The following is a 25,768-nucleotide window of genomic DNA, read 5'->3' on the forward strand; positions in this document are numbered from 1 at the left end:
GGTGGAATGTGCTAAATTCAGATGTCCATACAGAAAAATAATCACTAATGTTCTTCATTTGTACTTAATTACATATGTGTAACTAAGGGCCCTTTCACACAGCCCTATATCCCAGAATATGAGGGTGGAAAATCCCACAATATCTGCTTTGAACTGGGTTATCTGAGTCCACACTGCCATATATTCCGGTTCAAAGCTGATAATGTGGGATTTTCTGCCTTGATATTCTGGGATATAGGGCTGTGTGAAAGGGCCCTACGTAGCATCTCCTAGCCAGACCTTTCTCTGTCTCCCAGCCCAGCCCACCTTCAGAGCCAAGAGATGAAGGAGATTTGTTTAGTTAATGACTGGGATACAAGCTGTTTCCAGGATACTTACCACCAGCCACACATAAAAATTGTTAGAGGGGTCTTGCTTTAATTCTTGCAGCCTTGCTTGTTGGTCAGGAGGGGATGAAAACATCTCTTCCTTGCACCCCAATCAACAGCTGAACAGATCATCTTTGCCAATACAACCTCTTGTTTTTTTACAATGTGGCAATAATGCCATGATTGTGGTTACTAGTTCTACTGAATATAGATCAGGTACAGATCTATAACTCTAGGGCCATGTCTACACAGCTGCTGCAGTGCGTCCACATGATACATTAAGCAGAGGCTGGATGGCCATCTGTCGGGGGTGCTTTGAATGTGATTTCCTGCTTCTTGGCAGGGGGTTGGACTGGATGGCCCATGAGGTCTCTTCCAACTCTACTATTCTATGATTCTATGAGCCAGATGCATAAGCACACCCACTGCATCCAGCTGTTAACCAGCATCAAGAGAACACAGGTTTTACTCCAGATCTTTCTAAAGGCTCCAGGGTGATACTGCAGTGTTGGTGAGGTGGACAACTGTTTCAGGCTGGATCTGATCTGTTCAGTTTTCCACACTGACACCACTGCCTTGCCGCTAACAAGCAGTTCTTTTCCAGAAGCTCTCTGGTGACATCACATTTCTGCTGAAGTCATGTCAGGCAACAAATCACATGATCAGAAATGTGCCAGTGCCAGTAAGCCTCTGGGAGGGGACTTCTTACTGGTGATGAGGCAGAAGTAGTCGTGATGCCATGTGAACAGGCAAAGGGATCCTAGGGCTCTATCAGAACAACTCTGGAGCCCTTTAAACAGGAGTTTTTCCCGTGATTGTAAGCATGTCCTAAGTTATGAACCCATAACTACAATATAGAATGCTTGGTCATGGCTGTATGGCAGTTTGCAACCTTGTGCACTATGACTTGATGATACAGAATTTAGAGTTCTACACAGGACAATAGCCAGAAAAAAATGGGGGATGGGGTAGAAATTTTTTTTTAGCGAGTCATGAAGAGTAGTTCCATAATGCAAAATAATGTAGAAATCAGGCTCTATCGATAAACTTCACTGGACACTCAAGACAGATAAACTTCAGTGAACATTCATGGGGATTTGGTTAATCAGTTAAAATTCATGAATAAACCAGAGGGTTTTTTTTTAACCTGAAATTTTTCAGGGGGGGGGGGGAGTTGAACCCCAACCCCCCGCCCTTGGCTACAGCCCTGGTTCTACACACATGCATTTCATCTTGCTGGAATTGTAGGCTTGGTTTAAACAATTTCTCTTGCCTTTACTGAAGCAACACAGCTTCACTCATTCCTCCACAAGCAGCCCAATATATTTTATTTACAATTTATTCATTCAAAAAAATATTTATATCCCACTATTTACTATGGGATTGCAAGGTGGTGTAACGATAAAGCAATAAATGGTTTAACACACTTCCAAATTAAAACAATAAAATAGCTAAAACGGGATAGGAACATTCTGAAAATAATCCCACTTCTCTCCCCCAAAGGAGATTTAGTAAGAAAATGACCTTCTCAAGGGCAGCCAAGAAGCTGGGAGCTGGGATTGTCAAGTCATTTATTAATTAGTTCCTTTCTATACTGTCTTACTTTAGCAGATGAAAACCAGGATACATGGCCAAGTAACATCAGAGTCTAGTCTAAATAAAGTAAAGGTAAAGGTTTCCCCTGACGTTCAGTCATGTCTGACTCTGGGGGTTGGTGCTCATCTCCATTTCTAATCCAAAGAGCCGTCATTGTCCGTAGACACCTCCAAGGTCATATGGTCGGCATGACTGCATGGAGCGCCGTTACCTTCCCGCCGGAGCAGTACCTATTGATCTACTGACATTTGCATGTTTTCGAACTGCTAGGTTGGTAGAAGCTGGAGCTAACATTGGGCGCTCACTCCGCTCCCGGGATTTGAACCTGCAACCTTTCGGTCTGCAAATTCAGCAGCTCAGTGCTTTAACACACTTCGCCACCAGGTCTAAATAGCAAACATTAATAAGTTGCAAACTTAATAAGTTGCAAACATAAATAACTGAAACATTAATGTTGGCTCCCAGTGACAAAGGACTCTTGCCACACCCTGGACTCTACACAGATATATATTCTTTCCTTTCCTTACTTAGTTTATCCATACCTCACAACCTCTGAGGATGCCTGCCATAGATGCGGGCGAAACGTCAGGAGAGAATACTTCTGGAACATGGCCACACAGCCCGAAAGACATACAACAACCCTGTGATCCCGGCCATGAAAGCCTTCAACAACACATTAATAAGTTTGCTTTCAGCTGAGTCTACAGTGAAGAGGAAGAATCTACCTGCTTCTTTTTACCCTTCTGAGTTAATTAAGTGCAAACTCTTCTTGTACATTAAACTCAGTATGCAGCCATTGAAATGAACCTAGGGGAAATAGGAGGAAAACTCAAAGAGTGGCTCAAAATAGGATTAAGGAGGGCGTTCCTACAAAATTAGGACACTTGACTTCTTGGGTCAGCCAGAACCTGCACCTACAGTTTGCCTGTTTCTTTACTCCGTTTCTATCATAGTTGTTTTTGTAGTAGTTTGCCTCTATGGGGAGCCTGTGGTGGTGCAGCGGATTAAACTGCTGAGCTGCTGAACTTGCTGACCGAAAGGTCAGTGGTTCAAATCCAGGGAGCGGGGTGAGCTCCCACTGTTAGCTCCAGCTTCTGCCAACCTAGCAGTTCGAAAACATGTAAATGTGAGTAGATTAATCTGGTGGGAAGGTAAGGGCGCTCCATGCAGCGATGCCAGCCACATGACCATGGAGGTGTCAACGGACAATGCTGGCTCTTCGGCTTAGAAATGGAGATGAGCACCAACCCCCAGAGTGGGACACAACTAGACTTAACGTCAGGGGAAACCTTTACCTTTACCTAAGGCCCCTTCCACATAACGGGTTAAACCGCTGAGCTGCTGAACTTGCTGACTGGAAGATTGGCAGTTCGAATCCACAGGATGGGGTAAGCTCATGCTCCTAGCCCCACTTCTGCCAACCTAGCAGTTCAAAAACATGCAAATGTGAGTAGATTAATAGTTACCACCTCAGCGGGAAGGTAAAGGCACTCCATGCACTTATGCTGGCCGTAAGTGCATGGAGCGGATACAACTAGACTAAATGTCAGGGGGAAACCTTTACCCTTACCTCTGTGATGGAGGAGGAAGAGTTCAGAGTCCCTTTCAGGAAATGGCTGGGTAGGAAGATTTAAGCCTTTTCTGCTTCAGTCCCAATAGTCCCGATTCAGTTTTCACCCTACATGTGATTTTTTAAAAATAAAAAAGAAACTGAAATTACTTTGCAAGGCGTGTGTGCACTTTAATTCAGAGTGATTTATTTATGCCTCCCAATAGGTCCTCCATTCAGGTATTGGTGACATCCATAAAACATCCCCAACATTACCTAATTGCTATTATATGTAAAGGTATAGAATTCTGCATTTTTAAATTGCAATATAACTTGGTTCTGCCCTAGCAGAAAGGGATTAATTGCAAGTAAATTGCTGTTCCAAGCTCTGCCAATGAGATATCTATGTCCTCTTTTGATAGTTGCCTCTGTTACTGCTGGGTTAGGTGAGTATTTTGGGGGAGAACACTGAGCTGTTGATTAATTTCCTTGCAACGGCCTCCTTAGTTGTGGTCCCTTTCACACCACGCAGCTAAAGTGCTACGATGCCACTCTAGCTGTCATGGCAACTCCCTATGGAATCCCGGAGTTTGCTATTCAGGGAGGAGCCTTTTGGATTCTCATGTAAAGATATCCTTTGATGTCTGTGACTTGTCTACAAAGCCCAGGATTCAATAGGATGCAGCCAGGATTGTTACAGTGGAATCATAGCACTGTAATTGGGTAGTGCGAAAGGGTCCTATCTCTGCACCAAGCTCTCTGGCTGGGCTTGCTGGGTCACAAGGGGGGCACTCCAGTCATCTGATTAATGTTGTTTCTCTCTCCTCCCTGACCCTCCCCACATCTGACCCCTGCCTCATCTTCCTCCCCATGCTTGTCCCAATCTCCTCTGTCCCATGGTCCCATCTCGTGCTGGCTTCTTTTAGATGCCAAGGCAGAGGATTCTAGCACCAATGGCACAGGGGGTATGTGCAAAGTCCCGAGCTTCCCATATGCACAAATAATATCCCACATACCAGACCAGCTATGGAAACCACACTTGAGTTCTTCTTACACATACACACTTCTTCCACCAGGATGTGGACTAAGAAGAATCAGACCAAATATCCACTGACAGTTGGTATGGCATAAGGTTTGGGGCACTGGGCCAAGACTTGGTGAACACGATGTCTAGTTCCCGCTGAGCCTTGAGCCAAACAGTCATTGTCTCTCAACCTTATCTATATCACAGGGTGGTTGTTGTGAGGATAAAGGAGGTGGTGGTGGTCAACAAGGGAAAGGTTAGAGTGCAAGTGTAGCTGATAAAACAATATTATGGATAAATCATACCCAGTTTTCTTGTATCCCATACTGACTGCCCAAATGGCAAGTCGTTTGCTGAAGGATCCCGTGTCAGTAGGGTGAGGTATCCACTCCAGGTTTTATTTATTTCGTGTCAAAAGCATTGCATAACAAATATATTTTTAAAATGATGAAAAAAAGGAAATCACAAGCAACTAAATTGTTTTAGACCAAAAGTGGGCAACAGCAACCGCATTGTCCGTAGCTTTAAGCAACTCCTCCTCCGTACATGAGGCAGGACATTGTGGGCAAGCATACATATGCGGAGTTGTTGGTTCTGCTCCACAGTCACACAAGGTGGAGGATTCCTCCATGTAGTGCCATCTTGCCAGGTTGTCCACTCCAGGTTATAATACAACCTTTATGGGAGCAATCTAAAGTGATGGATTTACTTAGGAAGTAGGTTCAGTACCTTGGAGAGCTCCTTGTAGGCCTCCATTAAACCTGGATTCACTGACTCAGGGCCCTTCCACACAGCCATATAATCCACAATATCTGCTTTGAACTGGGGTCCACACAGCCATATAATCCAATTCAATGTGGATTTTATACAGCTGTATGGAAGGGGCCTCATTGACATGGGAAGCATCAACTGGCACTGTACCAAAGGGAAGTCCAAAAACAGAACACAAAGGTAGTAACCTCCCTATGCCCTCACATTTGCCTCCCAGGCAGGATAGCGCCTGCCCAACTACATAGCATACTTTCAAGACCATCCCACTCCTCCTGGCACGTCTTAAATGCAATTCCTCAACATATAGTATGCCCTAAATAGGGAAAGCAATGCCTTCAGTTATATTACCGATAAGGCAAGGAAAACAGCTCCTGATTTCAATGATAGGTAAAAATGATGCAGTTGTTGTTTGGATCAAGAGAAAAAGAGTACCGTACTTTCTGCTTCATTTACCTGCTTATTGAAAGTATAAGTAAATGAGTGGGGCATCACCATGGATAGTATCTCTATGTATCAACAGTCACCAACCAGTCAGTATTCAATTGACCTTGTGAGTTAAGCCTCTTTGGATAGGAAGCTAGTGCTATGGTCTGAAAAGCCAGTAACTTCTAGATTTATCAGGTGCTATTCTTAAAAGAAGGAGCCCCAGTGGCGAAGTGCGTTAAAGCACTGAGCTCGAGACCGAAAGGTCCCAGGTTCAAACCCCGGGAGCGGCGTGCTCCATGCAGTCATGCCAGCCACATGACCTTGGAGGTGTCTATGGAAAACGCCGGCTCTTCGACTTAGAAATGGAGATGAGCACCAACCCCCAGAGTCAGACATGACTGGACTTAATGTCATGGGAAACCTTTACCTTATTCTTAAAAGACCATCTCTCATCTTCCCACCTTCCCAGGCTTGATAGTTTCTCTCACACTCTTCTCTTTCATCTTGCCATGGTCATGACACCGGCCATCATCCAGGCCACCTGGTTATGTTTTTCTTATTCTTTTGCTAGTGTTTTAAGGGAATTGTGTTTTAGATCTATTGGACTGCCACTCCCATGTTTAATTTCTTTTAAAAGTAAAGGCTCCTAGTTGAGATGTGGTGGGTTCTGTGAATACCATGGATTACTAAAAAGATAGATTAATATGTCCTAGAACAAATCAGGACTGTATTCTCCCTAGAAGCCAAGATCACTTCTTATGATATCACAGGAAGAGATGACTCACTATAAAAGACATTAATGTTTTGTAAAGTGGCCGGCAGTAGGAAAAGAAGACTCAATCAAGGAAGCCACAGCTCTGAATTTGTAAAATCTGAGCAGGACTATTGAGGATAGTGTGACTTGGAGGTCTCTTGTTCATAGGGTCATCATACATTGAAGACAGTTAACAATAACAACCTCAACAACAGCAATGTTTAGGCAGGGCTGCTGATGGCACCAACACACTATCCATGGTGATAAATCTATTAAGGGGGCAGGAGGTTAAAGTTTACCGCATTGCACATAAAGCAGTAAGCAGATAAGTGAAGCAGAAGCCATGTCAGATAACTGGGGTATCTATTAAGTAAAGTACCTGGTCACCCTGGAACAAGAGAGCAACCAGTGGTGAGAAGTTAAAGCAGGAGCAGCAAAAAGCTGAGGTGGGATTGACATTTTTATTAGCCTTCTAAAAATCCTGAGGATTCAGAAGCAGTAATCCCTTGCCATTTCAGACACTGTTGGACTGCAGCTCCCACCATTCTTCACTCTTGCTATGCTAGCTAAGGAGCCTGCCGGGAGTTGCAATCAAAATCAGCTAGATGAAGGAAGTTCTTTGAGAGGAAAGCTAAGGCTTTTGTGTGCATTTCTCTTTAAACAACACTAAGCCTCTCGATGTTTATTACCGTACCGACACATGCTTCTTTTCCCATCTTATATATAAAGTCTCTCTATGTCATAGGTTCTCAACCTGGGGTCGCCAGATGTTTTTGGCCTTCAAATTCCAGAAATCCTAACAGCTGGTAAACTGGCTGAGATTTCTGGGAGTTGTAGGCCAAAAACATCTGGGGACCCCAGGTTGAGAACCACTGCTCTATGCGAATTTAGTACTTGAAATGAATTGGGGTAAGGTGAGATGCCATTCCTGTTCTTGAGATAAACTACAATGGTGGCCCTTCTTCTCAACAGATGCAGTTTAGCATGCCCAAGGGGAAAATAAACCTTCCTATTTCCTCACACCATGTTCAATTTTACTACTGTGCTGCACATCTCCGAGATACGTTTTTATATGCTTTTCAACATCTGCATTATCTCTTCCAACAACGTCAGTGAAAAGAGAATTTGGGAGACTCCAGAATGCTGCACTTAGCATAACCACTGGTGGCATTGCTTAGGGTTTCCAAGTACTGTGGTCCACCTAAACAACTTTTCCAAGCTCAAATATTATGCAAAGCGTTAATATGTGAGATTCACTAATTAACCTAAAAACAAAGCCACCAACCTAGGTCAGTCTTTTTCCAGCTTCATAGATTGTCTGACTTCACATTAGTCAAGCTCCCCCAACGACACATGTTGGATTACTAGCCAAACTCTCTCTAATGGCTGTATTGTATGGGGCCACTGGGAGTTGTAGCTCAATGCATTTGAAGGGGAATCGTGTTGAGGGAGACTGGCCTATGTCTTTCAGTCGCCTTTTGGCAGGGACCTGTTTGTGGGGCAGGGAGGGATGGGACACCCTGATTGTCAAGATCCATGCTCTCTCCATTGTGTGTGTGCATGTATGTGCTGTGCTAGTGCCGTGTTGTTTGTTCTCAAGCGTCCTGTGTTTGTCGTTCCCTTCTTCTGTTTTAGGGAAGCAGCAGGATGGGGCTGTGGAGAATAATCAGAACAAAGGTAAAATAATAATAATAATAATAATAATAATAATAATAATAATAATAATACTCCAACCCCTCTCTTGAATATTTTGAGTTCTACATTTGGATGGCAGGGTCATAGCTGGAAGCAGAAAAGGTGGGTCATCTTTAAGCCCCAACACTTTAGTTGCTGATATTCTCAATTTAGTTGTAATTTGTCTTACATTGTTCTGTTTTGAATAGGACTGGGGTTTTGTTTTGAACAGGACTGGGGGTTTTCCATCTCAGGGCTTGGCCCTGATTCTTAGATCTTGATTTCTCTTCTCCCAACTTATAGTTGAGAGCATTGCCTTGAAAGATATGCATGTATATATATTAGTCATGGTGTTTTGATTTTTGAATGGCATATTCAGTATAGTTGTGATTAATGCTTAAAATATATTTGTTATGCCTTCAGGAGCTGTCTGGTGGGAAGGGCATAATATTCTGGATGATTTTATATTACCCTATTTTGTTATTAGTTCTTAAGCCTGTGGTTAATTGATTGATTTGTATGTTTAGTGTACTTATGCTCATTATTGTATTATGTTTTTGTTGTTGTATAGTTTTAAGTTGTGGTATGGTTTCCTTGTTATGTTGGAAACCACCCTGAGTGCCTTGAGGAGAAAGGGCAGTAAATAAATAAAGTTTTATTATATCATAAAGGATCATCCCTCGGTCTCAGGTTTTCACTCTGAAATTTCAAGGTCTGGGATAATTCATGTCTGGAAACCTTAATGTGGACTATTGTTTCTTAAAATATAAAATTTCCAAATCTGCTGTTTAGCTGTTACGGCCAATCACTCAAATTTTGCAAAATTGCAAACTTTCAGGCTTTCCAGAATACTTTGTGGAAATGGATTTCACTTGAAGCAAAGGCCAAAAAGAAGAAAGAAAAAAGAAGAGGAAGACCAAATAGACTGCATATTGTAGCTATATTTGAGGAACATTTTCAGTATTAACAACAATTTCTCAAAGTTTGCAGATTTCTTTATATTTGGGCTGGAAAAAATACTTTCTAAAATGTGAATGTGGAGAGGGTGATAAAATTGGCAAAATCATCTATCCGAGGCCAGAACTCTTGAATTCTTAATTCGTTGACATCTGGGTTTGAACTTTTATATATCTGATCATTTCAGGTGTTGATTTAAGTTTGCCATCTTTCTCATTTTCTCTTTAATACCTCTAACGCCGGCTGATAAACACGTTCCTTTCCATGCTGGGAAGAGCTTTACCTATCTTTTCTTTTGTATAGTGGATGGGTGAAAATTTGATGTCAAAATTAACTATTAACACTTGCAGACTGACTGAGATGGGAAGAAATGGAGGTCTAAAATATTTGAATGCAAGAGGAAATTATGTTGACAATATTTCCCCATCTATTTTTGTAATGAGATGGCCCCTGTTTAGCCTCAGGATAGCAATGGCAAGCTGAATGTATTAGTTTTTGTTAGCTCTTGCAAATATCAGATTTCCTCTAGTGTTCTGGGACAAAGAAACAATGGTTGACCCCATTTTTGAAGGCACAAAGGCCAGCTGGCTGTTACCCAGATCGTTCTTAAGTGTAAAGTACAGTTTCCTGGCCAAGCAAAGAAATGAAGAGAAACAAGATAGCCTTTGTATTTGCAAAGCCAGACTAATTTTGAGTACTGTATACATTTTAAAGCCAAATCGTGTAGTGTTATCTAGTGTCTGGAAGTCACTGAACTCTCACAACGCAAAGTTTCCTTTCAGAAGACTGTTTGTTTGAGGGGAAAGTAAGATGTTTTACAGGTGGGATTTGAGATCTGAGCTTTCTGAATTAGGGGACAAAGTGGGTTTAACACAGGTATGGGCAAACTAAGGCCTGGGGGCTGGATGAGGCCCTATGGGTGCTTACCTCAGGCCTTCCTAATTTTCCTTGTCCTCTTGGCATAAGGAAATGGCAGCCTGCCTTCTGGATCACTCTCAGCCACTGAATGTCTCACCCTCCTCCCGGCATGTACTCATTCATGTGTATGAGAATGGCATTTTCCTATGGCCGTGGTTCCCAAATCTGTTTCCCCAGATGTTGTTGAGATCAGCTCTCAGAAGCCACAGAAAACATGGCCAAAGGTATTAAAAAAGTAGTATTTCAATATTTAAGAAGAGAATTTTTCAGTACTGTGATGCTTCCACGTAATATGTGAGGCATACAAAATACTTGTCTTAGGTTCTTTTGGGGAACATGAAATATCTATACAATGAGAAGTCCACAGAATAAATGCTTATTTTCTCAGCACAATACTTTTAGAAAACATGGCCAAGGGACCAGCGATTTTAGAAGTTGAATTCCCATAGCATTTGAGGCAGCAAAATTAGGAACCAGCCTCCATAATTTGGATTCCTAGATTTCATGGCCTGGATTCTCAAAGTGAAAGAGAAGAAACTAAGGGCAAGAGTGCTACTTCCAAAAATGTCTGTGTATTTATATATTCTTCATTTGTTAAGTGTGGTATTTTTTTAAAATGTATTTTAATGGTACATGTTGTGCAATTGTGGTTAATGCTAATTGCATCATGCTTAATGATGTCACCAGGCGTTGCTCTTCATAACATCATGCTGAGACATGGCAAGGTCTCCGGTTTTGACTCAGTAATCGCAGGTTGGTCATGACCTGGCAACCCTGGCACTCAAGGACCCTAATTTGTGCAAAGGCACTACGTTTCATTGATGGAGATCATGACAGTTAAACCAAGTTAAGCTTGTTCTGTGGACATTTCTGAGGCACAAGAGGCATTTATGTGAGAAGAGTGCATGAGAATGGCTGTATATTTGCTTGAATAATTGGCATATACCTATGTGAATTTGAATTGGTGGAATATTGACATGGGATAATAGTTAACACGACTTTGATTCTACTTTAAGTGGCATGGCTGTATCCTATGGATTTCAGAGATTGGCATTTATAATTCTCAGCTTTAAACTACATCCAACAGGATTCCAGACAATGTAGCCATGGTGGTTAAAGTGGAACCATGGTATTTTAATTGGGTAGTTGAAAAGTCCTAAACTTTGGAACAGCAAATCCTTTCAGAATTCCTGTTTTGTAATACAGCCTCTTACTGGGCAGATCTGCAACTGATGCTTCAGGAATCCAGCTCTCCAGCTGGCTTTTCCCTTCTATGGAGTAAATGATTCTTTTAAAGAGGCATTTACATCAGATACACTAAGGCCCCTTACACACAGCTGTATAAAATCCACATTGAACTGGAGTATATAGCAGTGTGGATTCAGATAACCCAGTTCAAAGCAGATATGTGGATTATCTGCCTTGATATTCTGAGTTATATAGCTGTGTGGAAGGGCCCTTGAGCAGGGCTGCTGAGGCAGAATCATTGGGTAGGATTCCTGGCCTTTTTTCTGGTGCTGCTCCTATACCAACTTAAGAGAGAGAAATTATGCAACTTTTTTAGGATGTTCAGAAATGGGTCACCAACCATAGTTTTATGCATCTGCATACCTTAGCATAGTAGAGAAGCAGAGACAGCCCAATGAAACAAAAGGAAGAGAGTGTGTGAGAGAGAACAATCAGGCAGGTAGCATATCCATTTGGATTACAGGTGAATCAGTGTTTCTTCCCTATCTCTCTCCAGCCAAAAAGCAAGATGGGGCTGTGGCCATGGAAATGCAACCCCTGAAAAGTGCCGAGGGGGGTGAGATGGAAGAGCGGGAGAAGAAGAAAGCCAGCGTACCCAAAAAAGAGAAGTCTGTCCTGCAGGGGAAGCTCACCAAACTGGCTGTCCAAATCGGAAAAGCAGGTAGGGTGGGAACACTGCACAACAGAGCACAGGGGTGCCCTTGCGGCTGATAGAAGGGATTTTGTCCAGATCTAGGGAAGGGGACACACCTCAGCCAGGACTACATATGGTAAATGAATAAGAAACTGCCCATATTTCATCGCATAATAGTCTCTATCGCGTAATAGTCATACCTCCTTTTGAGGAAGACAAAATTGGTATTTTGCCTTTCCCTATTGAATAGTCGCACCCTTAGTCCACTCAGCTGGGAAAGTGAATTAAGGGTGCAATTGTCCTTGGCGCCACAGTGCTTGACTCAGCTGGGAGCCAAGTCATGCCCTAAAAAGGTAAAGGTTTCCCCTGACGTTAAGTCCAGTCATGTCTGACTCTGGGAGTTGGTGCTCATCTCCATTTCTAAGCCGAAGAGCCGGCGTTGTCCGTAGACACCTCCAAGGTCATGTGGCTGGCATGACTGCATGGAGCGCCATTACCTTCCCGCCGGAGCGGTACCTATTGATCTACTCACATTTGCATGTTTTCGAACTGCTAGGTTGGCAGGAGCTGGAGCTAACAGCGGGCGCTCAAGCCGCTCCCGGGATTTGAACCTGGGACCTTTCGGTCTGCAAGTTCAGCAGCTCAGCGCTTTAACCCACTTCGCCACTGGGGCTCCTGCAATGACAAAAAAAGGGAGCGGGCATGCGGGGATTGATCCATCTGCCTGTCCGCTCCCCAGCTACAGAGTCCTGTTTGGATAAGGCAAGACTCTATACCTTAGAGGAGACAAATGTGCAAGCATGTGAACTTGTCCACTCACCAGCCACTTTGAGCTACAGCTCATAGCTTGAAAGGGAAAAGCTGGGAGGAGTTGCTAGACTTTCCCTTCCGAGCTGCACTTTCAGGACAGAAATTCGGGTGGGTGCCCACTCGCGCAGTGGGCTTTTTTTCACCATATAATAGTCACCACCGCATAATAGTTGCACCCCCATTTCCCCTCAAAAAATGTGTGGGAAACTGACTATTATGCAATGAAATTCGATAAATGAATACATTTATTTCCCCACTTAGAAAGACCTAAACCTGCAATCTATGTGGCGTAAACTATTATTCATCTGCCTTTTAAACAATACTATGTCTTTTTAAATTCCCTTTTTTCATTTTATTATTTTTATTTATTTAAGTATTTATTTATAAAGACATGTACATATACTGCCTTTGAGCACCGCCTACATAAGTGCCTGCAAGGTGGTTTATAACAATAACACAAAAGACAAGAAATAACAATGAAACCGTAGAAACAAACAAAAGATAGCACAATTCACAGACAAATTAAACCCACTGAAAATCTGGCAGAATATATATTGTCTTCATTGCCCACATTAGGAGCCTCCAGTGGCCTAGGGGATAAAAGCTTTGTGACTTGAAGGTTGGGTTGCTGACCTGAAAGCTGCCAGGTTCAAATCCCACCCGGGGAGAGCGTGGATGAGCTCCCTCTATCAGCTCCAGCTCCATGAGGGAACATGAGAGAAGCCTCCCACAAGGATGGTAAAAACATCAAAACATCCAGGCGTCCTGACATGAAAAAAAAATTGCCCACATTAAAAAAACAACATTAGAATGTATTAACTATGGTGAGCATTACAATTGTTGAAAGCAGAGATGATTACATTGCAAAACCCGAGACATAGTTATGCTGTTATGGATCTGGGTTAGAGTCCCTGTATAATTTCCATTTAAGAAGGGCAAAATCTACCTTGAAAAGAGAAAAATAGAAATTCCCATTTAAAAAAAAACAATTTCCAAATGTGGAGGTTGGTACAATTCACAGGGATTAAAAAGTGTTCCAAGCATTAAAAACTTGCTCTTAAAAAAAGAATGGTGGATATGTTCCTAAACTTACTGTGGAAAATTAAAACAGTGGATGATAGCGAACCATTTTGAAAAGAATGGCATCTGTCAGAAGCACCACATGGTATCAATGGAAGATTTAATAAAACGGTAGAAAACACTCCTGCATTTCGGGGGTCATTTTATTTATTTATTTATTTATTTATTTATTTATTTATTTATTTATTTATTTATTTGGCCCATTTATATCCCGCCTTTCTCATCCCAGAGGGGACTCAAGGCGGCTTACACATGGCACAATTCAGTGCCCCAAAACACATAAAATCAAAGCTTAAAATATTAAATATTTAAAAATTTAGACATAAAAATTGTACTATATTGTACTATAAATACACATAACACAAGACGTAGCAACATTCCCAGGCTGAAAACAGTGGTGGCATCAGGAGGACTAGACATTCCTTTCCCTTGCTTTCAATCTTAAATGTTTTCATTGTTTAATGCCTTTTGGGTGGGAGAGTGACAAGCCTCAGATAATAATAATAATAATAATAATAATAATAATAATAATAATAATAATACCCCTCCACCATCTCCCCAGAGGGACTTGCGGCAGCTCAGAGATATAAAACATGCATACAATGGTATCAAATACAAAAAACACACAAATAAAATTAAAAGGCATAAAATAAAATCACAGTCATTATAAAGCACATGATAAAACACAGCAATACAATCATACAATGGGCTGGGCAAAGTGCACTGAGTGAAAATTGTAAACATGAAGGAAGTTAAGGTGCTATAAGATCTCAAAGAGTTCCCTTTCATCCCACCTGATTAACCATTCCTTCTTTTTTTTTCTTTCTCTCCTGGCAGGGCTGGTGATGTCTGCCATCACTGTCATCATCTTGGTCCTGTATTTTGTCATTGAGACATTTGTCATCGATGGGAAGACATGGTTGGCAGAGTGCACCCCTGTCTATGTGCAATATTTTGTCAAGTTCTTCATCATCGGAGTCACTGTCCTGGTGGTAGCCGTGCCTGAAGGCTTGCCATTGGCTGTTACAATCTCTCTCGCCTATTCCGTCAAGGTTAGAACTGGTGGGAAAAAGCAGAATCTTCTAATATTGTCCTCCTTAAAAAGTCACTCCTTCATTCTGTAAAGGACATTACTGGCTCTATCATTCGACACAGCAGGGCAACTGCCTCAAGTAGTAGTTACAAGGGGAGCAGTAACAGCATCTCCACCTCCCGATTTTCCTCCTTTGACCACCTCTTCTAGAAGTCAGAGTTGTGCCACATTACTAGTCCTACATCCTGTAAAAATACATGCCATCCTTGAGCAAAATAAAGCATTTTCCTTTGGCAGTGTTGAAATAAGATACACTGCCCAGTCCATGTGGCATCCATCTTGTCATTTGCCTTCTGGGACAGCATTGGCTCCATTTAAGATTAGGGAGTGAAAGCGGTAGGGATGGATCATTTGTACTGTGATCTGTCTTTGTGGGGTAGAAGGATAATGAAGAAGGGGCATAGAAGTGACCCTGGGTAGTATGTTCCTCTAGCATGGGCTTCAATGTCACAGTTTTTAGGTTTCCTACGTGCTTTTCAAGTGGCTAGTCAGAGCTGAGGTCTGGTTTTCCCAGCAAGGAAAAATGAACAGTCTGACATATAATGTGATAAAGATGAGTTGATTGGTGTGTGGGTGAAAGGCCTTAATGAGCATATGAGGCATTCTGAAGCATGGTGAGACTGAGCTGGTACGCATGTTGATAAAGTGAGGTAAGGCAGGAGGAATTCAGCATTGTTACCTGCCCATCTAACCAGGACAGAGTGGTCTTATAAGTCCTGGGCCCCTTCATTGGTTGGAAGTCAACTGACCACCATCAGTTTCTGCGATTATTTATTTATTTATTCAAAACATTTATATTCAGCCCTTCTCACCCCGAAGGGGACTCAGGGCGGAGCACAACATACATACGACAAACATTCAATGCCAGAACATAAAATAAACCATAAATGTACATAAACACTGAGATCAGTTATCTTCACATTATAACCATTATTTCAAACCATCACAAGTCAGCCATGGAATTTCCTATTGCTGCCATTATTGCACTGTCCCAAAGGCTTGGTCCCACAGCCAGGTCTTTACCATCTTCCTGAAGGACAGGAGGGAGGGGGCTGATCTAATCTCCAGAGAAACGTAAAAAAAGGAAAGTATGGTATATATGTGTTGTCGAAGGCTTTCATGGCCGGGATCACAGGGTTGTTGTATGTCTTTCGGGCTGTGTGGCCATGTTCCAGAAGCATTCTCTCCTGACGTCTCCTTTCCCAAGGCTGCCCAAGTCCAGGTATAAAAACTCTGCAGCCACTTTGAGAATAGGAAGTGGCACAATTGCTTACACTGACCCAAAATGCAGATGTGTTTGGTGGCTTTTTTTATAACATGGGGCAAGCCTGTATTAAGCACACTTCTGTGTTAAGGCAAATGGATCCTGTGTATCATGTGAATGCCACAGAGTCTGTTCACCCCTGAACAGACTGGTCATTTGACTTGTTAGATGGGCCCTCGGACAATTGAAACATGAAGTGCAATGCAATTTATTTGTTGTCCTCACTTGATTTACCAGTCTGACTGACTGAAGACCCATACCATTGGCATTGCATTGAAGGCCCAAGTAAAACAGAGAGAGGCAGTTACTGGAGGCCCCAGCCATGGGTTTTCTTTCCCATCCCATAGGGAGAAATCTAGTTGCTGTAAATGATTAGATGTCTGTCTCACTCACACACAAGTCTCTTTCTATTTCAACCTCAGAAAATGATGAAGGATAATAACCTGGTTCGACACCTGGATGCTTGTGAGACCATGGGCAATGCCACAGCCATCTGTTCAGACAAGACTGGCACCCTCACCACCAACCGTATGACTGTGGTGCAGTCCCATTTGGGTGACACATACTACAAAGAGATCCCTGACCCCAGCAACCTGACATCCAAGACACTGGACCTGCTGGTGCATGCCATTGCTGTCAACAGTGCCTACACTACCAAGATACTAGTGAGTGGAGAAACACTATCTCTCTGTCTTGTTCTGAATTCTTCATGCTGTTGCAATCAGGTTTAGATGGGCCAGAGCTATGATACTGCATGTAGCCACTGTACCCATTTTAGTGACGGTCCCACCATATCCAACTAGCACAGCCATTGACGATGTTGGCTGGAAATGAAGGAGGTCATAATTCATCACATAAAGACACCATTATTGGGAAAAAGTGAACATATATTTCAAAGAAAAAGAAAAATACTAAATAAAAGAAGAACCGGGACAATAATGGTAACTTAATATACATAAACCATTGTGAAAGGAGGAAGAAATGTGCGTATAAACCTACCCCATCCCCTTCCCTCATTTCCCTTTCCCCCTTTCCCTTTCCCACCTCCCTTTTTCTATTGTAAATCCCTTACCCCTATTTCCCGTTTCTTTCCCACCCTAAAACTATCCCCACGGTCTTCCTTATGTAACCCTCCCCGTTTTTAAGTTTGTACGTCTGCATCACTTTAATAATAAAAAAAGACACCATTATTAGATTGTTGGTCAATGGCTGCTATTTTGCAAGTCAACCTACCATTAGACAAAGTGAGGCAACTGGCTCATGAAGCAGATGGTGGGAGGCAGCAGGTGGATCTTCCCAGTTTTTTTGTCCCATTCCAACCTAGCCTGTTGCTTCACATATGGTAAAGGATGACAGTAAGATTAAAGAATCGGTAAAATCAAGCAACCCATTTGTGGACTTTAGGGTGCCATTTGCTCATCTGACTCAAGGAGAAAACTACCGTATATTGGAATATCCCTTCTTACCTTAGCTTGATGCCAGTTCAAACATCCCTGTCCCCGTCCTCCCCCCCCCCCCCCCAAATCCTGGGAATAACAATTTAAAGACATTTACTGATGCCTTTCTGTTAGTGAGCTCCAACACATATCAGAGAGAACCTCTTGCTCTTATTCTTCCTTATCCTCTGCTTCCTTCAGCCTCCAGAAAAGGAAGGAGGTCTGCCACGCCAGGTGGGCAACAAGACAGAATGTGCATTGCTGGCCTTTGTGCTTGACCTGCGACGCGACTACCAGCCAGTGCGTGAACAGATCCCTGAGGAGAAGTTGTATAAGGTGTACACCTTTAACTCTGTCCGCAAGTCCATGAGCACTGTCATCTGCATGCCCGATGGTGGCTACCGCCTCTTCAGCAAAGGCGCTTCTGAGATCATTCTCAAAAAGTGAGTCTGCCCTCCATCGTGTGAGATAGAGAACTCAGTTGGTGTTTGTGAGTGTCCTGGATATAATTCAAAACAGATAAAAAATGGATAGTTGAAAAGTGGGTTGTCAAAAAATGGGGGAATGGAATACCTGTATGTCCTTTTCCTAATATCTGCTTTTTGTACACATTTCTTTTACCATAGACCTTTTAATTAATTTTTCCACCAACTAAACCATGGGTTTACACATTCTTCAGGTAAACACATTATCAGACTAGCAGTAGGAAGATCTGATGCTTGCAGTTTTCTCCCAGTGGCAGGGATGAGTGTGCGATGCAGGCCTTTTCATTAATAGTCTTGCAGACCTCGAACCAGATACAATCATTATCCGTTAATGTGATTGTCTTTCCCACACTGTCCTTTTCCCAGGTGCACAAACATCCTGAACAGCAATGGAGAACTGCGTGCGTTCCGGCCCCGGGACCGAGATGAAATGATCAAGAAAGTGATTGAGCCCATGGCATGTGACGGTCTACGAACAATCTGTGTGGCTTACCGGGATTTCTCAGCTGGGAAGGAACCTGACTGGGACAACGAGAACGATATTGTGATAGACCTGACTTGCATTGCCGTGGTGGGAATCGAGGACCCTGTACGGCCGGAGGTTGGTTGGTTTCATAGATAAGTATGCTGCCCTTCTCCAAAGGAAAAAAAATGAAACCAAAAATAGCACTTTTTGTTTTACTATATTTATCGCCTTCTTGTCTCCATTTGCAGGGAGACTAGTTAACAAAGTTTCTGCGGAGGCAGTTCCTTTTTTTTTTTTTTACAATTTTTTAAATGTGAGTCTAGCCCACTATGTTGCTCTTCCTGAGAAAGTAAAATGTCTCAGGGCAGTCCCAGATTTCTGCTCTAAAGAGACTCATTCAAGCCATGGTCACATACATCACACATACGGCCGCAGTCCAGATCATGCTGTTAATATGAATTGGATCTTGGTGGCAGTTTCCACCAGAAATCTTGCTAGCTGCTATTTGCTCTGAATATCTGTGACAAATACTAGTCAATGGGAAATATTTGCCCACAAAACATGAAACCCAGATCTGTATTGGAAATGTAAAGTTGATAGTCCTAGGAATCCAAAATCAATGCTATGTTGTCTAATAATTTCATTGTATGAGTGTGGTGTCTAATAGGCTTATGATGAAAAAAGTGCTTATATTCTGTTTGCTGATATCTTCAAATCGTATTTTCAATTTAAAAGGGCTGTATGCAAAAATGAACTCTAGTGACATTTCTGATTATTTTATTAACATGTTTCTATTGGTTTTCATATTATCCAGCTGCACAGGAAGACAGATTATGATTTGGAAAGGCAGATAAAAATTGATTACACAAACAGATTGATGCATTCTAAAGAAATCTCTGACTGTTCTTGTCTCTGGTCTTGCAGGTGCCAGAGGCCATCCGCAAATGCCAGCGTGCCGGCATCACTGTCCGCATGGTGACAGGAGACAACATCAACACTGCCCGGGCCATTGCGGCCAAATGTGGCATCATACAGCCGGGCGAGGACTTCCTGTGCTTGGAGGGGAAGGAGTTCAATCGGCGAATCCGCAATGAAAAGGGAGAGGTGACCTGATATGTTGTATTAAATCTCTGGCTGCTCCTGACATGTGAGAGCCGAGGGGACAGTTTGGAATAGCATTTTTCTCTTTCTCCTGGGGCATCTTTTTTGCTGTCAGGCATTTGGGGATCAATGGAGGGGGTTCTACTACATATATTTAGCTCTCACTTGTGTGCAGAGAACTGGCTCTAGCATAAAGGAACACGAGGCAGCTGTCTCAAGTGCAGGCTGATGTGAAAGTAGAGGGAGGGGTATGTGCCACACATGACTTTCCTCTTGTTCTCTAAGCTCCCTGCTGCCCTTAGGTATGGCAAAGGATGTTGTTCCAGGACAAGGACTGAAGTAAGAGTCCTACAACCATCTGCTCTGCCTTTGTACATTGACAGGCAAGGGCAGAAGGAAACGTTATGTCTTTTTCCTCAATTTAGCCCTCAGAAAGAATATAAACCCTGTGTTTCAGCCAAGTGGAATCCCACACACAAAAACTGATATGCTGAAGCAGACTGGAGACAGACTCAGAAATAACACAGCTTTTGTTCCTGGGTTGTAAATGTCATTTCCTAATTGATTCTTTCATAAAAACATGGGAAATGTATTAAACTGCAAAAGTTTATTTTTGCACATTTTGTTATAGTTTTTCAACGAATGTTTCATAGAGTCTCAGTCAATTCAACATAGTTTGTGGCAGCCACAAAAACAAAGTATAACAACTACTGTCAAAGTAAGTATCACACAACTGAACAGGAAAGAACACTTGCAAACCATGAACAGATTTTTTTCAAATTTTGTTACATAGTATAATAGTATAGGTAACAGCGCTCCATGCAGTCATGCCGGCCACATGACCTGGAGATGTCTACGGACAATGCCGGCTCTTCGGCTTAGAAATGGAGATGAGCACCAACCCCCAGAGTCGGTCATGACTGGACTTAACATCAGGGGAAACCTTTACCTTTACCTTTTAGTATAATAGGGAGCTTTAGTTTCCCACTACATAAACAAGTCCAGAACTCAAGTCCTTCCTTCTTCCCTCTTCTCACATTTGGAGAATCATAAGGCAAAAGCAAAAGCTGTTTGTCTTCTGGGCAAGCACCCTGTTAGCCACTCTAAACAATGGTGAAGTGTTCCAAACAATGTTAGCCATTTTTAACAAGTTCCAATTTACTTCATATGGTCAAAGATATTTGAACATCCCGTCACATTAAAAATGTACAGCAAAGACATTGTTGGCCTAGCAAGGAGACCGTTAATAACTAGATGTCATACAAGGTACAACTCTAGTGTGAAACGTGCAAGGAATGTTTACTGCACAACCATATAGCACAAGTGTGAAGTGCAATTCCCAATGCATAAACATAATGTATGCACAACTGCAGTTTTGCTCCTGTCAGGGAAATATGTCTGTTGCATTGTGGCAAATATTTTGATCTGCATATACATATAACAGCACTCCATGAAGTCATGCCAGTCACATAACCTTGGAGGTGTCTACGGACAACGCTGGTTCTTCGGCTTAGAAATAGAGATTAGCATCAACTCCCAGAGTCGGACATGACTAGACTTAATGTCAGGGGGAAACCTTTACCTTTACCTATGTCGTGAACCATAATGCCAACTGGTATAAGTTAGCATCCTTGTTCTGTTCTGTTACCCAATCATTCTTTTTTTGTTTTCTGCCTTCCCACACTACAGATAGAACAGGAACGCCTGGATAAAATCTGGCCAAAATTGCGGGTCCTGGCTCGCTCATCACCCACTGACAAACATACCTTGGTGAAGGGTAAGAGGCTGCCATTGTCTTTGCCTTCGGTCAAGATAGGAGAGAGCAGAGCTTGGACTACCTCTCTGCTGGATGTGGTGTATCCTGAGAGCTGTAGTTTGAAAAAAGTGATTTTTCTGAACTCTAGTGGTGGGGATGTGGGATTGTCCGAAAGTAAGCAAATTCCACAGAGCAGGTTATCTCTGAAAGCATCTCAGTACTGCAAATAAAAGTTCCCTATTATGGACTTGGATGTATATAACAGCCCATTTGCTACTTCAACATAACTCAGATTTTTAACTTTTAAAGGCATCATTGACAGCACTATTGGGGAACAGCGCCAGGTGGTTGCTGTCACTGGTGATGGAACGAACGATGGACCAGCACTCAAGAAGGCTGATGTGGGGTTTGCTATGGTAAGAAAATTGAATTCCAATGGAACTCTATACTCTTGAAACTAGTGTAAAGACATACAGAATACAGGTGCCCTTAGTATCTACTGAAGTTTGGTTTCAGGATCCTCTATGGATCCCAAAATCCATGGATGCTCCAGTCCCACTATACAGTGTTCCCTCGCTACTTTGCGGTTCGCTTTTTGCGGACTCGCTGTCTTGCGTTTTTTAAATAAATACTAAAATAATAGTACAAATAATAAAATAATATTATAAACCCCTCTTTCTACTTCCTTCCTAAGGAGAAGCCTAAGGAAGGAAGGAAGTAGAAGCCGAAGGGAGAGAAAAGGAGGTTGAAGCAGCTTTGTTTTCGCCTCAAAAGGCAGTGGCAGACTTGCCAATGATATTGTAAACAACACAAATATAGCGTCCCTACTTCGCGGATTTTCACTTTTCGTGGGTGGTCCTGGAACGTAACCCCCACAATAAGGGAGGGAACACTGTATATGGATTGTAAAATGGGCTCCTTTATATTAAATGGCCTGAAGAACTGCTTAATGCTGCAAGGCTACAGCAGGATTGGCTTACACAGCAGCGTAGGGCTCTGTGTGTTGCAAAATCCAGGTTTGCTGTTTGCAGTGGGGGTTTTTTTTCAAATATTTTAAAGCTGTGATTGGTTGAATCCATGAATGCAGAACCTGTGGCTACAGAGGGCCAACTGTACACATGAAACAGAAAGAGCTAATAGCATGTCTTTCATCTGTGTGTCATCAAAAATCTGAAGAAACTTACAATCTGGCCCAGCAGAAAGGGAAAAGAGTGAGATTATGAATTCTTGCATGCAAAAATGATTGGAGTGAGGTGTTATTTATCATATGATTATAGTAAGGACACTTTTAAAAAATCACAAGGAATCTGGGAACTGGAAGATATTGTGAGATTTCACCTCTCAGTCAGTGCTGTCTGAATAGACTGTCTTTAATTGCTAAAGCTATATACAGTAGAGTCTCACTTATCCAACATAAACAGGCCGGCAGAATGTTGGATAAGCGAATATGTTGGATAATGAGAGATTAAGAAAAAGCCTATTAAACATCAAAATAGGTTATAATTTTACAAAGTAAGCACCAAAACATCATATTATACAACAAATTTGACAGAAAAAGTAGTTCATTACACATTAATGCTATGTAGTCAAAGTAAGCACCAAAATATCACGATATATTGAAAACATTGACTACAAAAATGTGTTGGATAATCCAGACGTTGGATAAGTGAATGTTGGATAAGTGAGACTCTACTGTATAAGCTTCTATTTACATGAGACTACACCAAAACTTATGTAGCAGGTATAGTATGTGCTATTGCATGTAACTGTGTGCTGGGAAAAGGAGGGATAGCACATCATTTTTATTCATCTTTTCTGGCGAGTGAAAAAAAATGTTATTAACTTCAAGACCGTATTTGCTTTACAGTAGTGGTTTGGAAACTAATCTACAGTATTAGTTTGGTATTGCCCATATTTCATTAGCAATGTATTATCAAAAAGCCCAGTACTATTATCAATTCTGACCATTAAAAAAACAGTTTTCAAGTTCTGTATCCTAACTGAATGTCAGGCCTATTGAAATCTAGATGTCATGCTAGTCATAATTCAGTGTATTGTTCTTTTCAATAATCAGGTTTCCAGAGCATTCCAGTTATATTTATATTTATTTGTGGGGCACAAAGAATGTAATGAAAAAAAGACAAAGGATGTACAGAAGAGCATGAAACGCACAATCAGTTTTTTTTATGTCAGGAGCGACTTGAGAAACTGCAAGTCGCTTCTGGTGTGAGAGAATTGGACATCTGCAAGGACGTTGCTCAGGGGACGCCCAACTGTTTGATGTTTTACCATCCTTGTGGAAGGCTTCTCTCATGTCCCTGCATGGGGAGCTGGAGCTGACAGAGGGAGCTCACCCGCTCTCCCCGGATTCAAACCACCAACCTGTCAGTCAGCAGTCCTGCCACCAAGGGGCTCCATACAATCAGGTGACTCTTATACAGTAGAGTCTCACTTATCCAACACTCGCTTATCCAACGTTCTGGATTATCCAACGTATTTGTATAGTTAATGTTTTCGATATATCATGATATTTTGATGTGAAATTCATAAATACAGTAATTGCTACGTAGCATTACTGCGTATTGAACTACTTTTTCTGCCAGATTTGTTGTATAACATGATGTTTTGGTGCTTAATGTGTAAAATCATAACCTAATTTGATGTTTATTAGGCTTCTCCTTAATCTCTCCTTATTATCCAACATATTCGCTTATCCAACGTTCTGCCAGCCCATTTATGTTGGATAAGTGAGACTCTACTGTATTTAGAAATCTAGAAGTCTTGAATATTAAAAGTATATTAATCACAAGCTTAAGAGATACAAACTTAATTCTTCTACAGGGTTGTTGTATGTTTTTCGGGCTGTATGGCCATGTTCCAGAAGTAGAAGGAGAGAATACTTCTGGAACATGGACATACAGCCCGAAAAAACATACAACAACCCTGTGATCCCAGCCATGAAAGCCTTCAACAACACATTAATTCTTCTATATATTTTTCTCTGCTTTTGGCTAAAGCTGAACTTCTCGTTTCCCTAGACATTTAAAAGAATACCTGGGATGGACAATTTCATATCCACTAAATGTCCCAATTTGGCAAGGACTGTCCTGATTAATTTTCTGTCATGATACTTTTCCAGCTGCTTTTGAGATGTTCCAGGTTTTGTCTCTTCCTTCTGGTTTCTGACAGTTTCTGGCAGTGTAGACTTGTATAATCCAGTTCAAAGCAGATAAGCTGGATTTTCTGTTTTGATAATCTGGATTATATGACAGTGTAGATCCAGCCTGAGTCAAGAATGCCAAAGCACTCAATTAACAGAGAAAGGCAAGGCGGGAGTCTTGCCTTCCCAGTAGACCTAGTCAAAAGCAAATAGCTACAGCCTCTCCTAGCTTATCTGTTCTTCATTAATAGGTTTTGCCATGTTGACAACACTATGATTTTACTTGTCTACTTGTGTCCCCGTTTTCAACTTTGAAATGTTGGAGAATATGCTCCCTGTATGTAGTCCTGAATACTCTCACAAACCTGGTCTCACAAACCAGTATTTCATACTGGTGACCTGCTTTTTAGATATCCATCGTTTAGTGACACCATAATTCAGTTTTACTCACAACCAAGAGAGTAAACCTATCCCTTATGAAAAATACAAGCACGTAAACCAATTGTAATAATGTTCATGGACACAACATATTGCATGATAACCTGTCATTTACCGTATATACTCGAGTATAAGCTGACCCGAATATAAGCCGAGGCACCTAATTTTACCACAAAAAACCCTGGGTAAACATTGACTCCAATATAAGCCGAGGGTGGTAAATTTCAGAAATAAAAATAGATACCAATAAAATTACATTAATTGAGGCATCGGTAGGTTAAATATTTTTGAATATTTACATCAAGCTCTAATTTAAGGTAAGACTGTCCAACTCTGATCAAATCATTATTCTCACCTTCTTCAATGTAAATGTGCTTATGTTTCCTTTTAATAATAATAGAGTAAATTAATACATGTAATAATAATAATAATAATAATAATATAAAATAATTCAGGAAAATAATACATGTAATAATAAATAGAGTAAAATAATAAATGCAATAATAATAAGATCAGAGTGAAATAATAAATATAATAATAATGAAAATAGAGTAAAATAAATGTAATAGTAGCAACAATAATAGAGTAAAATAATACATGTAATAATAATAATAATAATAATAAATGCAGGAAAATAATACATGTAATAATAAATGGAGTGAAATAATAATAATAATAATAATAATAATAATAATAATATCAGAGTGAAATAATAAATGTATTATTTATTTATTTATTTATTTATTTGCATCACTTTTAC

At 41.4% G+C, this 25,768-nt stretch overlaps 1 protein-coding gene across 9 annotated transcripts in view; it reads left to right on the plus strand.

Annotated features, from left to right (window-relative positions):
* atp2b3 (ATPase plasma membrane Ca2+ transporting 3) overlaps positions 1–25,768 on the plus strand; it is a 176,835-nt gene that overhangs the window by 117,294 nt on the left and 33,773 nt on the right. For 4 of the 9 annotated variants that reach the window (XM_016991185.2, XM_016991183.2, XM_008103878.3 and 1 more), the window contains exons 8-17: positions 4,440–4,478; positions 8,124–8,165; positions 11,782–11,946; positions 14,647–14,861; positions 16,589–16,831; positions 17,804–18,045; positions 18,454–18,688; positions 19,478–19,657; positions 21,344–21,431; positions 21,720–21,826. In XM_016991185.2, the coding sequence (XP_016846674.2) occupies positions 4,440–4,478; positions 8,124–8,165; positions 11,782–11,946; positions 14,647–14,861; positions 16,589–16,831; positions 17,804–18,045; positions 18,454–18,688; positions 19,478–19,657; positions 21,344–21,431; positions 21,720–21,826 (1,556 nt within the window). The remainder of the gene's footprint in view (positions 1–4,439; positions 4,479–8,123; positions 8,166–11,781; positions 11,947–14,646; positions 14,862–16,588; positions 16,832–17,803; positions 18,046–18,453; positions 18,689–19,477; positions 19,658–21,343; positions 21,432–21,719; positions 21,827–25,768) is intronic. The other 5 variants (XM_008103883.3, XM_008103881.3, XM_003216892.4 and 2 more) reach the window with 2 other exon arrangements.

This window comes from Anolis carolinensis, chromosome 2, assembly GCF_035594765.1.
Source record: "Anolis carolinensis isolate JA03-04 chromosome 2, rAnoCar3.1.pri, whole genome shotgun sequence".
Taxonomy (NCBI): domain Eukaryota; kingdom Metazoa; phylum Chordata; class Lepidosauria; order Squamata; family Dactyloidae; genus Anolis; species Anolis carolinensis.